The 13,150-nt window shown below is 30.1% G+C and overlaps 1 protein-coding gene across 6 annotated transcripts; it reads left to right on the plus strand.

The window, feature by feature from the left end:
* The first annotated feature begins 7,879 nt into the window (after window positions 1-7,879).
* Window positions 7,880-11,165, plus strand: LOC112743979 (subtilisin-like protease SBT1.1). Of its 6 annotated transcripts, none has more exons than XM_072214823.1 (3): window positions 7,890-8,242; window positions 8,381-9,349; window positions 9,658-11,165. In XM_072214823.1, the coding sequence occupies exons 2-3, from the start codon at window positions 8,386-8,388 to the stop codon at window positions 11,013-11,015; spliced, it is 2,322 nt and encodes a 773-aa protein (XP_072070924.1). In that variant the 5' UTR covers window positions 7,890-8,242; window positions 8,381-8,385; the 3' UTR covers window positions 11,016-11,165. The 6 variants fall into 6 exon arrangements, with proteins under 6 accessions (XP_025649212.1, XP_072070924.1, XP_072070928.1 ...); XM_072214827.1 differs by having other exon boundaries at window positions 7,939-8,104; window positions 8,381-9,259; XM_072214825.1 differs by having other exon boundaries at window positions 7,954-8,104.
* Window positions 11,166-13,150: the final 1,985 nt, after the last annotated feature.

Raw genomic sequence — 13,150 nt, forward strand, 5'->3', positions numbered from 1 at the left:
TGCAGTTTAATGGGCTCTAACTGTTCCTGCTTTGTCAGTCTATTAAGCCACCCCAACTCGCTAGAGCTAATATTAGGAGAATCTTATAAGCTACCGCTTTTAATGTCTTTTACTTCCTATTTTGATGGGCTTCTTAGTCCTTTATCGACCACGTGACGATAAAACTAAAACTCATTATCGGACCGTACATAGAATTCTGCTCTTTCAAATAAAAAGTACACTTTCATACCAGAAAATCTTCCTAATTTATATAAATTACGTTTAATTTAATTAATAATAAATTAAAATATTATCTTTCTTTTAATAATATAATCATATACTCTACTTCAATTAATTGATTTAAAATATTAATACACGCATCGTAACCTTAATCATATATAAATATTACCGTTCACATACTAATATATTAATATACATGTTCTTTTAATTTTATTATATAATATATTAATATACATTTAGTATTATTTCAAACATTTTTTTATTCTCAAAATTCAAATGAAAAGTTTTATTTAAGAGTTTATAATTACACTTATTATGATCCAAATTATTAGGTTCCAATTGATTAAAGAGTTTAATTGTTCAATATTAATAATTTAAAAGTGTCATAGAAATGGTGAAAATACAAATGATTTTTAATTAATTCTGATCTTTTTGCATCCACATTCATTCCAATAATAAACCTAATTATCAATTTAATTGATATTAAATTAAAATATTATTTATTTTATAATCATATATTAATTATACATTTAGTTATACTGATAACATAATTTTTTGTTTATATATATATATATATATATATATATATATATATTAATTCTTTCATTATTTGTAATCATAATTAAAAGTTATTCTATTTATAATTTTATATACAAAATTTTGAAAAGATTTAATATTATTAAAAATAATTCTTTTAATAATTGTATGCTCCTAAAATATGTGTTTATAGGTATAAGAAAAATAAAAAAACATCAAAATAAAATCATACCAATATATCATAAAACAAAATCTCAAAATAATGATCTGAAATAAACTAATCACGATATTTTCTATAAAAAAAATAAAAAATATTTTATTATAAAATTTCAATTTAAAAATTGTGTTTAAGAGATTAACGTATTTATCCCTTAATTTAAGTATATTTATTTAATTATAATGTTTTTAAGTTAAGAAAAGATTATTAATTAATAATATAATAATTTAATTCTTTAATTTAATAATAAATAATTATATATTATTATTAGTATATATTAAAGAGGTATATAATAATTTTATGAATATAAAATATTAAACATGAAATAAAATTTATTTTCTGGTTTCTTTTGAGATATAAAAATTAATATTTTTATAAGTATAAGATTGATTAATAAAGTTAATGTTATAATTATTGGTCATTAAATTAGAATAATAATTATTAAAATAGTTTATTATAAACTTAGAATAAAAATAAATAAAATTAAATTATAGGGCAATTTACCCAAATAAATAAACTTGATGAAATGTTTACCCAAATACACAAAACTGAATCATGTTATGTGGATGTGCAAAAATCACTTCTATGTAATCTGTGGCAAGCAACCACGGTTTCTGATTTATACATAAACCGTGGCTGACAGGGACGGTTTATGAGTCTTTTTTGTTGTGTGTAAATCGTGGCAGGTTCCAACGGTTTACGAAGTGGGCATGGAAGGCGTAAACCGTGGCAGGCTCCCACGGTTTATGAAGAACACGCATTAAACGTAAAACCCTATAGCCTCCCGCGGTTTATGAAGATTGCGCAATAAACAGAAATCCCTGTAGCCTCCCACGGTTTATGTGTTAGGGGCTATAAATACATAATCCGCTGAAGCTCCTCACGGATCATTTGTCTCACCAAAAAAATTCTGAAGCTTGTTGTGATGAGAGGATTTGGGAAAAGCTTTGAAGGTTTGAACGAGGAGTGGGTGGTGGAGCCAATGGAGGGTGAGAATCGGTTGTACCGACTAAATGGCGTTGCTCACGTGGCAGGATACATCGACGAAGAGGTTAGTTATTATTATTATTATTATTATTATTATTATTATTATTATAAATATTGATATTATTAGGGTTATTGTTAGTAAAAATATTTTATTATGTTTATTTTTATTGTTATTCTGATTAATATTATTTATATAAATATTGATATTATTATGGTTATTGTTAGTAAAAATATTATTGTTTATATAAAAATTGATATTATTATTGTTATTGTTAGTAAAAATATTTTATTTCTTTTATTTTTATTGTTGTTCTTATTAATATTGTTTATATAAATGTTGATATTATTAGGGTTATTGTTAGTAAAAATATTTTATTATGTTTATTTTTATTGTTATTCTGATTAATAGTATTTATATAAATATTGTTATTATTATGATTATTGTTAGTTAAAATATTTTATTACTTTATTTTTATTGTTATCATGAGACATGAGTGCATAGTATTAGTAGTTGCATTGTTAATAATATAATAAGAGAATCAATAAAACCAATAATAATTTTTTTTAAATTATGTTTGATGTTATTAGTAATGGTTGTATGTTGAGGGATTTTGTTACCCACATTTTGCAGCCTAGTAGGGTTATTAGCGCCGTTAGGAGACAACAGAATATGCCCTTACATGACCGGATTATACCGTATCTGGAGACCGCGGGCTTGTTTCATTTGGCTAGGCTAAACAGTCAGTGGTTCTGGGTTGATGAGCCTCTCCTTAGCGCATTTATTGAGCGGTGGCGTCCTGAGACCCACACCTTCCACATGCCCTTTGGTGAGTGCACCATTACTTTGCAAGATGTGGCATATCAGCTGGGTTTGTCGATCGATGGTGCGCCCGTTAGTGGGTGCCTGACTGAGTTTGAGAATCTGATGGAACACGGTAGACCAGCATGGGTGTGGTTCCGGGAGTTGTTTGGGGAGTTACCTCCACAGAGTAAAGTAAAGCAGATGACAGTGTGCTACACATGATTCCATGAGAGGTTCCGTGTTCTCCCAGCAGATGCTAGTGATGAGACCGTGCGTATATACGCACGTGCTTATATTCTGATGCTGTTGTCGTCTCAGCTGTTTGCGGACAAGAATGCAAACCGGGTCCACCTTCGCTGGTTGCCTTATTTGGCATCGTTGGACGACTTGGGTAGATATAGCTGGGGCTCGGCTGCACTGGCCTGGTTGTATAGATATCTTTGTCGTGGGACAAACAGAAACGTTGTTAACTTGGCTGGGCCGCTACAGTTTTGAATTTTCTGGAGGTTTCCCACTCTGAGGCCCAGTGGGTTTGAGGGATTCGGGTTTTCTCTTGCATCCAGGTAGGGTTTATTATTTTCGGTTCATAAATTGTTGAACATCATGTGTTATTCTTTGTTTTGACATCATTTCAATTAAATTGTAGGTGGGCTACGTTTCTGCTGTGGGAACCTACAAGGTTTTATGGCGCTAATTGCTCCTTCATAAACTGTCGTAGCCCACGAGGGTTTATCACCATTGCATCTTCTTCATAAACCGTGAGAACCTGCCACGGTTTATGCCTTCCATGTCCACTTCGTAAACCGTTGGAACCTGCCACGGTTTACACACAACAAAGAATACTTATAATTAGTCTCTGGCAGTCACGGTTTATGTATAAATCAAAAACCGTAGTTGCTTGCCACGGATTACATAGAAATAATTTTTGTACATACACGTAACATAATTCAGTTTTGTGTATTTGAGTAAATATTTTGCCTAATTTATTTATTTAGGTAAATTACCCTAAATTATAACTCATAATACACAATAAAAATCGAGCTATAAAGTATCAAGGAATCATTTCCTATCCCTGAAATTACTCTTCATATTTGAAGAGTGGTGAACCAATGTTCACAGATTTTTGGAGTGAAAATATCTTGTTCCCACACGGGATAAGGCTGCATACACACACATAGTAGCTTTTGTCGTACGCCACAGTAATGAATGTCTCTGATATAAAGATGGCCACTATTTATGTCGTTTCAACTATATAAAGGCCACACCATATTACTCCCTTGCAATTCAATTAATTATTAATTGAATATCCTTTTATTATATGAATTTAATTAATATGTAGCTTGAGAATATATGATAAATTTATTATTAATAAAAAATTTTAAATATTTTTATTTAATAAATACAAAATAAATACATTAAAATTTTAACTTTTTATATTTTTAATGATTTTTTTTTATTTTATAACTTTAACATGTATTTTTAAGTTACATTTGTTTATAGAGATAGAACACTCAAACAAAGACACGTAAATATAAAATTATACACAGAGATATTGAGCTTGTTTGGGTGAGCGTTTAAAAAAAATCTTTTTTTAAGTTATCTTTTTCAAAAATCTTGTAAAAGGGTAAAAATAATTTTATATATTGAATATCTCATGTAAAAAGATTTTTTTTTATTTATCAATTATGTTCGGGTATAACCATATAAAAGTACTTTTTGTTTATTTATTATGTAAAAAATATTTTTTTTAAAGAATTTTTTTAAAAAAAATGTAAATTGTAATTTTTCAAAAAAAAATTTTATTTTTCTAATATTTTTATTTTTACTACTAAAAATTTACCAAATATGCTAAAAAAAAATTCATTGTAAAAAGATCTTTTTTTATTAATTTAATAAAGTTCAAACAAATACATTGTGTCTAGAAATACTAAATTAATATATTTTGTGTCTATTCTGATAAAAAAAACACAAAAACATTAACAAAAGATATAATTTATTTTTTATTTTTTATTATTTTTATTAATTTTTATAATTATATTTTTTATTATTATATTTTTATTTTTAATTTTTTTAAATAAAAAATAAAAACAAATTAAATTTTTATAATTTATTTTAATTTATCACCGAATTATATTTTTATCTTTTATATCTTATTTTTAATATTTTATCTTATTATATTCTAAAAAAAACGCAGTTTTAGGACACATGATAAATACTAGCTTATTATATACATGAATTTAATCAAATGTCCTTTACTCGGTTTCATTTATTCAGTCTTTTCGGATTCATATTTGTATTTAAGTTAGTAATAGTACCGGCATATGTATTGAATTGTGTCCAGCTCTTTAATTTCATTTAAAATAAAAAACTGAGAGTACAAATAGAAGTTTTTTGACATCAATTGATGTCTAGAAATAGTACTAATGCTTTTTGGCAATAATGGCATTTGAAATTACAATAATGTACATCATCAATGATAGGTATATAAGTGAACAAATTAAAGAAAGCGTTGTAGATATTTATTATGGGAAGTTCTATAGTAGCATTGATTTTAGTGGCTAAAGATGACATAAATTTGACCAACAAATAAAATATTAACATATGACAAAAAAATTAAATCTAAAACTAAAATAATTCTCTCTTTCTTATAATTTCTTATAATTACTTTTATCAAAATAATTTTTTATAATTTTTTTGTAATTATAAAAATAATTTCTTATAATTATTTTTATAATTATTTTTACTAAAATGATTTTTTATAATTATTTTTATTTTTTAATTATTTTATTATTATTATTTTTTATCAAAATAAATTGTTTTATAATTATTTTTTCTTTTTGTAATTTTGGAAACTAAAACTAAAATAATATTCTTTCTCTTATAATTTTTTATGATTATTTTTAAACTAACACCAAGAGGAAGAATATCATTTTGGTGTTAGTTTTTCAAAATTATAAAAAAAATAATTATAAAAAATTATTTTTTAGAAATAAAAATAATAATAAAAATAATTAAAAAATAATTTTGGTGTTAATTTTTAAAAATTACTAAAAATAATAACAATAAAAATAATTAAAAATAAATATAATTATAAAAAATTATTTTAGTAAAAATAATTATAAAAATTATTTTTCAAAAATAAAAATAATAATAATAAAATAATAATTATAAATATAATTATAAAATTATTTTGGTGTTACTTTTTTGAAATTATTTTTTATAATTATGAAAATAATTATAAGAAACTATTTTGATAAAAATAATCATAAAAAATTATAAGAGAGAGAGAATCATTTTTATTTTAGATTTAATTTTCTTGCCATATATAAATATTTTATTTGTTGGTCAAATTTATGCCACTTTTAACCACCAAAACTAATGCCACCATCAAACTTCCCATTTATTATTTATTCATTATCTTCCAACCCATACTATACCAATATCCAAAAGCTATTTAGCCCCACAACCCTTCTTGGGACTAAAACAAATTAGCACCCGCGTGACTCAACAAACTTTGAAATAAATGTGGGAAAGGTTAATAATAAGGTCGTCATACCATAGCAGCTTCATCTGTTATTACCTTTCCATACTGTCCAATAATGAATCGAAAAATGTTATATGTTTACAAAATTAGTTATTAAATTAGTTATTATATATTTTTTATAAATATATATTATATTTAATTTATTTTAATATATATTTTATATTTTAATATATATTTTATACGAATAATTAATTTAATGATTGAATTTCGGTATGTACATAACATAATTATAATAAATTAAATATATGTACCATTGGTTAGGTGTGTGTACCTTTATGAGTATCACAACTGATTGATGTACGATCAATACACTATACCTCTTTAGAAGGTCACAATTTTATTTTTCTCAAAGCCTCCTATAACTACATTAATTACATGCATGTGTCCTATGGGCTAAGTGTTAGAGGCTCCAACCATAAGTTGGGGAGGTTTTACCCGTATGGATTACACAACAATAAAGAAAAATACAATTGTAGTAGGTTTGAATCGAACAAATTTTTGACTTAAACGTTTAAATATTTAATGTTATTTTGCTATTGTTTAACATTGTTGTTGCGGCTAGCTACATATGAATGTAGTTATAGCTGTGCTGCAACTGTGAATATTGTACTTGTTGCAATGTGAAAATTATGTAACTCAAACTTTGATCTGTGGTGGTCAATTGCAATGTCTGTTATGTTGAGACTTGAGACGTAATCATAATCTGTTTCCATTAAGTTACACAATTAACTTATTAGATGCGTGCTTAAGAATATAACAATGGAGTAATTGTGGTGTAGTAATGTAATTGTAAAGTGATTGTCTTGTATTTAAGCCAATATTAACCAATTTCTCATTTTTTTTTTACTAAAAATATTAGCCTCCTAATATTTTCATTTGCATCTATAATATTACGACTGCATAACATGATATGCTCCACAATTTAAAACAAGAATTTAATTTTGCTGCTCTATTAGTGTAAAACTATTTTATATGTGTATTTAATCACATAACACTATATATTAGTAAAAATAACTATTTTTTATATTGACCGCGTGAATAGCATTCAAGAGAATGACTATGATTACACCACTATATAACACGTTTTTCACGGTCAGTGTATTAAAATTAAACTCTTTAAAACAATGACATAATAATAACAAGTTTGATGTGATGCTTTGTCACAAACCTTCAATAGAATATATATTCTCAACCAACATATAATTTCATCGCCGAAACTTAAAATTCAACCAATGGAATGCTTCAAAGCACAAAGTACACATTTTTCTACATAATGATTTGAAAGACTTGCTAATAATCCCAAGCAAAGTTTCCTAAAATGGAAAAAGTGATCTAACAGTAGAAGTGGAGAAAGAGACTTCTATTTATTTTTAGTAGCCAATGCACATGGACACTTAGACAGTTAGACTTGTTGCTGCCTGTTAGTAATCATATCATATATATACTCTAAAGTTGGAAAATAACATTAAAGATATACTAAGAAAATAAGCGCTGAAAAAGTCTACTAAGGCGCATAAATGCTTTCATTATACCAGTATGACTATTCCTTCTTATGCAAGAGTCTATTAGACTTTGCATGTGAGCAACGTTCATGCTCATTTATTATGTGTTGAAAATTAATCATAATGTTCCAAGATCTTGGTACAAATCGATTTTCTTAGAAACTTATGCTATTTGCCGAAGATACATAACATAAGTTGTTTCTATATATTAGATCAGTAATGCATATAAAGTTTTTCACATCATTATTATCTAATTCAGGGTTTACAAACGTGAGTATAACAAAAGCAAAGAAAAGGTAGTAATCTCTATTGCTTAGTTGCAATAAGCATATATATAGAAAGTTAAATCTTTGGTGTAAACTCACATGCAATTGACTTGTCAAATCATATAACGATTTTTAAATATCAACTTCATACGAAGACATCTGTATTACGTGAGTTTCCACTATATCTTTCTAACTTTTTCAGTGCTTATTAGCATTCTTTATACCACAGTTTTTCTCATGCTCTTGTGCTAAGTGCTAAATCATATGTTCTTATGCCTAAGTATTTGATTTTGTTTTTCTTGTCAGGCATCATGATTTCTAGATTACTCTTCATATTCTTTGCCCTTATGGTGACAAATTCAATGTCTATGATGGTTCAAAAGACCTACATTGTTCACATGGACAGAACCAAAATTAGAGCTTCAATTCATTCTCAAGACATCACAAAACCATGGTTTGAATCGGTCATTGATTTCATTTCTGAATCTTCAACACAAGAAGAAGAACAAGAACAAGAGATTCTACCTCCTCAGCTTCTTTATGTATATGAAACCAACATGTTTGGTTTCGCGGTGTGCCTTTCGCAGAAGCAACTCGAATCCTTGAGCAAAGTCGATGGCTTCCTTTCAGCCTTACCGGATGAACTATTAACCCTTCACACAACACACACTCCAAATTTTCTTGGCCTAAAGAATGGAATAGGCCTTTGGAGTGCTCAAAATTTGGCCTCAGATGTAATAATTGGCATCATCGATTCGGGGATTTGGCCGGAACACACCAGCTTCAAAGATTCAGGGTTGTCCTCTGTACCTTCTCATTGGAAAGGTGTTTGTGAACAGGGCACAAAATTCTCTGCTTCAAATTGCAACAAGAAACTCGTTGGTGCAAGGACTTATCTCAAAGGGTACGAAAAATCCGTAGGGAAGATCAACGACACGGCGGATTATCGTTCCCCTCGAGACTCCATAGGGCACGGAACACACACTGCTTCGACCGCAGCCGGTAGCTTGGTGAAGAATGCAAGCTTCTATGGCCTTGCTAGTGGCTCAGCAAGTGGAATGAGGAAAACTTCAAGAATTGCAGCCTATAAAGCTTGTTGGCCTGCTGGATGTGTTAATTCGGACATACTCGCTGCCATGGACCAAGCAGTTTCCGATGGAGTTGATGTGCTATCACTCTCTTTAGGTGGATTTCCTAAACCTTACTATGGTGATAGCATCGCCATAGCCTCGTTTGGTGCAGCGAAAACCGGTGTTTTTGTTTCTTGCTCTGCAGGTAAACAGGGACCGATTATAAAGGGGCGAATAGTGACTTCTGTCGGCCATAATTTTAAACAATTATATTTTTATACGTATTTAAAGAAATAAAAAATCTTGTGTAATTCAAATAGTTTTATACGTGATTATTTTAATAATATTAACATATTGTTTTTTTATGTAACTATCGTATCAAAAATGAAACCATTGAAAAAACTTTTTAAGATTTTTTATGTTTATAAAACCTTTTTTTTTTAAGATTCAATAATTTGATAATTTCATATCATGTGTCAATTGCTTTTAAAATTTTTAGATCCGCCTATGTAGGTAATTATGGACCTCACCCGACTACGGTTGGAAATAGCGCGCCATGGATCATGACAGTTGCAGCCAGCTACACTGACAGAACGTTTCCGACGAAAGTAAGGCTCGGCCGCGGAGAAGTTTTCCGAGGATCTTCGCTGTACCATGGAAGAAAAACAAGTCAATTGCCTCTTGTTTATGCAAAATCAGCAGGTGCTAATAAAGAAGCACAATACTGCACAGAAAACTCACTTGATCAAAATCTTGTTAAGGGAAAAATTGTTGCTTGTGAGAAAGGACTAAACAGCAGAACTGAGAAGGGAATGGTGGTTAAAAAGGCCGGTGGCGCCGGAATGATACTACTCAACTCAGAGAGCCAAGGAGGTGAGCTTCTTGCTGATCCTCACATATTGCCAGCAACTTCATTAGGTGCCTCAGAAAGTAGCATTGTTAGAAACTATATCCGAACTTCGAAAAATGCCCCAACAGCTTCAATTTCCTTCCTAGGGACAAAATATGGCGAGCCTGCGCCGGCTATGGCAGCGTTTTCTTCTAGAGGACCAAACTATTTTGGACTTGATGTGATTAAACCGGATGTCACTGCGCCCGGTGTGAACATCTTGGCGGCGTGGCCTGCGAAAGTTAGCCCAAGTTTGCTGAAAAGTGACAAAAGAAGTGTTATGTTTAACATTATTTCAGGCACTTCAATGTCATGTCCTCATGTTAGTGGCATAGCTGCATTGATCAAATCTGTTCATAAAGATTGGTCTCCTGCAGCCATAAAATCTGCATTGATGACTACTGCATACACATTGAACAATAAAGGCGATCCGATCAGGGATGCCGGATCGAATAATTCGGCTTCTGCTACTCCTTTTGCTTTTGGTTCTGGCCATGTTAACCCAGAAAGTGCGTCTGATCCAGGTTTAGTATATGATATAAACACACAAGATTATTTAAATTACTTATGTAGGCTTAACTATACAGATTCTGAGATTGCTTTGGTATCAAGAGAGAATTTTGTGTGTCCTAAAATCTCAGTTTTTCAAGCTGGTGACTTGAATTACCCTTCATTTTCTGTTCTATTTGATAGAGTGGGACAAAATTCTAATGTGACATACAAGAGGGTTGTCACAAATGTTGGAAAATCACAAAGTGCTAATTATGTGGTTAATGTTGAACAGCCAAGGGGAGTTTCAGTTACTGTAGAACCAAGGAAACTGAAATTTGAGAAAATGGGACAGAAATTGAGCTATAGTGTGACATTTTCTTCAATTGGAAAAAGATTAAGAGATGCTGGTTCCAATTCATTTGGGTCACTGACTTGGGTTTCTGGAAAATATTACAAGGTTAGAAGTCCTATTGCTGTAACATGGCAATAGAAAATTTGAGAAGAGGATTTAGGGAACTTTACTTGATTGGATGAATCCATCACATTATTGGTGTTGAAAATAACATTCTCTTAGTTTAGCATCATCATAAGGATAATTTCTTTGTAATTGTTTCTTTCTAATTATTTTTCAATGTTGTAATTTGGAGTGTTCAATTTTGATATCCCAGCCAGATTCAAGCCAAAAATCAAATGGGTATAACCACAGAAAATCACCCTTAGAGACTTGAAACATTATTTGTGCAGTTATGCTATCTAAATATTATTTTATTTAATTTAAAAATAATAAACCCATTTCTTGAAAATTTTCCAAATGTGTTCATTAACTAAGTTTATCATTCTTTTTTCAATTGTTAATAAAAACAAATATTTTAACAACATTTTTCGTATCAAAGTCATATATTTAAAATCTTCAGTGAAGAATGGTATATAATACCATCAAAGAAATTATTCATCCATATTTTAAAATTGAAAGGCCAAAAGTGTATATAAAATAAAAGATTAGAAGATATTGCGGCGATGATCAGCTACTAAACCAAATATCAATAGTTCTATCTGGCTTTGGACAGATCACAGATCAGCTATCTTAGTTTTTGATCTCTCACTTATACTCACTCTATTACTGACTTACACAATGGGAGAAAAAATATTTGGTGATACTACAATAATGATTTGATAATTGTTTTTATGTGAATAAGTTTTTTTTAATCATTAGATAATAAATTGTAGAATTTAATTTTGATACGTTATAAAAATGTTATCTTAATTTAAAGTGTGGCTAAACAAAAAAATTATACTTTTAAATTTTAATACAAGTGTTTTCATGAAAAAATATTTAATTGTCAAAAATATAGTTAATAAAAATAAAATCTTTTTAGACAAGATTAAAATAAAATAAAATTTAAAAAGATTTTTAAAATTTTTAATAAATTTTAAAAATAAAAAATATACCTGGTCCAAATTGAAGGGATTGAAAAGCGGTTGATTTTAAAATCTAAAAGCAATCATTCCCAGTCACAAAAGTTGACTAAATCCCCATAGTGGTCCCCCAGATTCAGCCCGTGCACCAATTTTACCCCTGAGATTCCAATTGCACTGTTTATGTCCCCCAGATTCCGATTCGAGCACCATAATGGTCCTTCGAAGATTTTCCGGCGTGACTCAGCGACGGCGTTGCTTATGTGGCACAGCCACTGCCACGTTGGAGAGTCAGAACGACGTCGTTTCATGGGGCAAAACGAATGAAAGCCCACATGTCGCCGTTTTGATCACAGTGAGAGTAGTAGTAACTTGAGCAAAGGGTTTGGTATTCGTTACGTCTTCTCCTCCATATTTTCTCACCTCTCTCAACGCTTGGTCTCCTCCTCCATAAGCAATAGCGACAGGCAAGGGCACTGCTGCCTGGTTTCTTAACATTGCTGTACTGAACTTGGGGGAAGGTTCGTGGTTCACCATTGAAGCATTGACTGAAGAACCGTTTAAGCTAGCTTCAAGGTACAAATTTTATTATATTTTTTTGAATTTTTTGGATCATGTTTCATTCCTGATATGGCCGACAGTAAGAAATTACTTGAACATGATGCATGTAGTTTGTGTTAGAATCCACTGCCTGTTAGGGTTTTAGTGTTTTCCTTCTTCAAACCAGTAATGCATGCTCTGTTTCTTGTGAAAAGAACAGGGGTTAATCTCTGGTGGTGTGTAATATCTAAGTTATTTGTTGTTTATGTGTTGCATGCGTGGTGAATTTTAAGCATTTCCTCTGTTATGTTGCAGATGAACGCCGAATTGTTAGACATAATGTTTCATCATGGGGGAAATTTTGAGAGGGGGAAGGATGGGAGATGGACATACACACCTGACAATAGGCATTGTTTGGGTGATCTGGATGTGGACAGGTTGGATGTATTTTACCTGAGAAATTACTTCAAAGAGCTAGGCTATGAGACCATGAAGGAGGTTTGGTGGCAGGTCCCTGGGATGAGCCTGGAAGTAGGTTTGAGGCGTTTAGACTCTGATAATGAGTTGAGAAAGCTGTGTAATCATGGTGGAAAGAACAATGGGGTAGTGGATGTCTACATTGAACATGGCATTTCAGAACCTGAAATAGTACAAGGAGAGGATGTTGTT

This window comes from Arachis hypogaea, chromosome 14 (genome assembly GCF_003086295.3).
Source record: "Arachis hypogaea cultivar Tifrunner chromosome 14, arahy.Tifrunner.gnm2.J5K5, whole genome shotgun sequence".
NCBI lineage: Eukaryota > Viridiplantae > Streptophyta > Magnoliopsida > Fabales > Fabaceae > Arachis > Arachis hypogaea.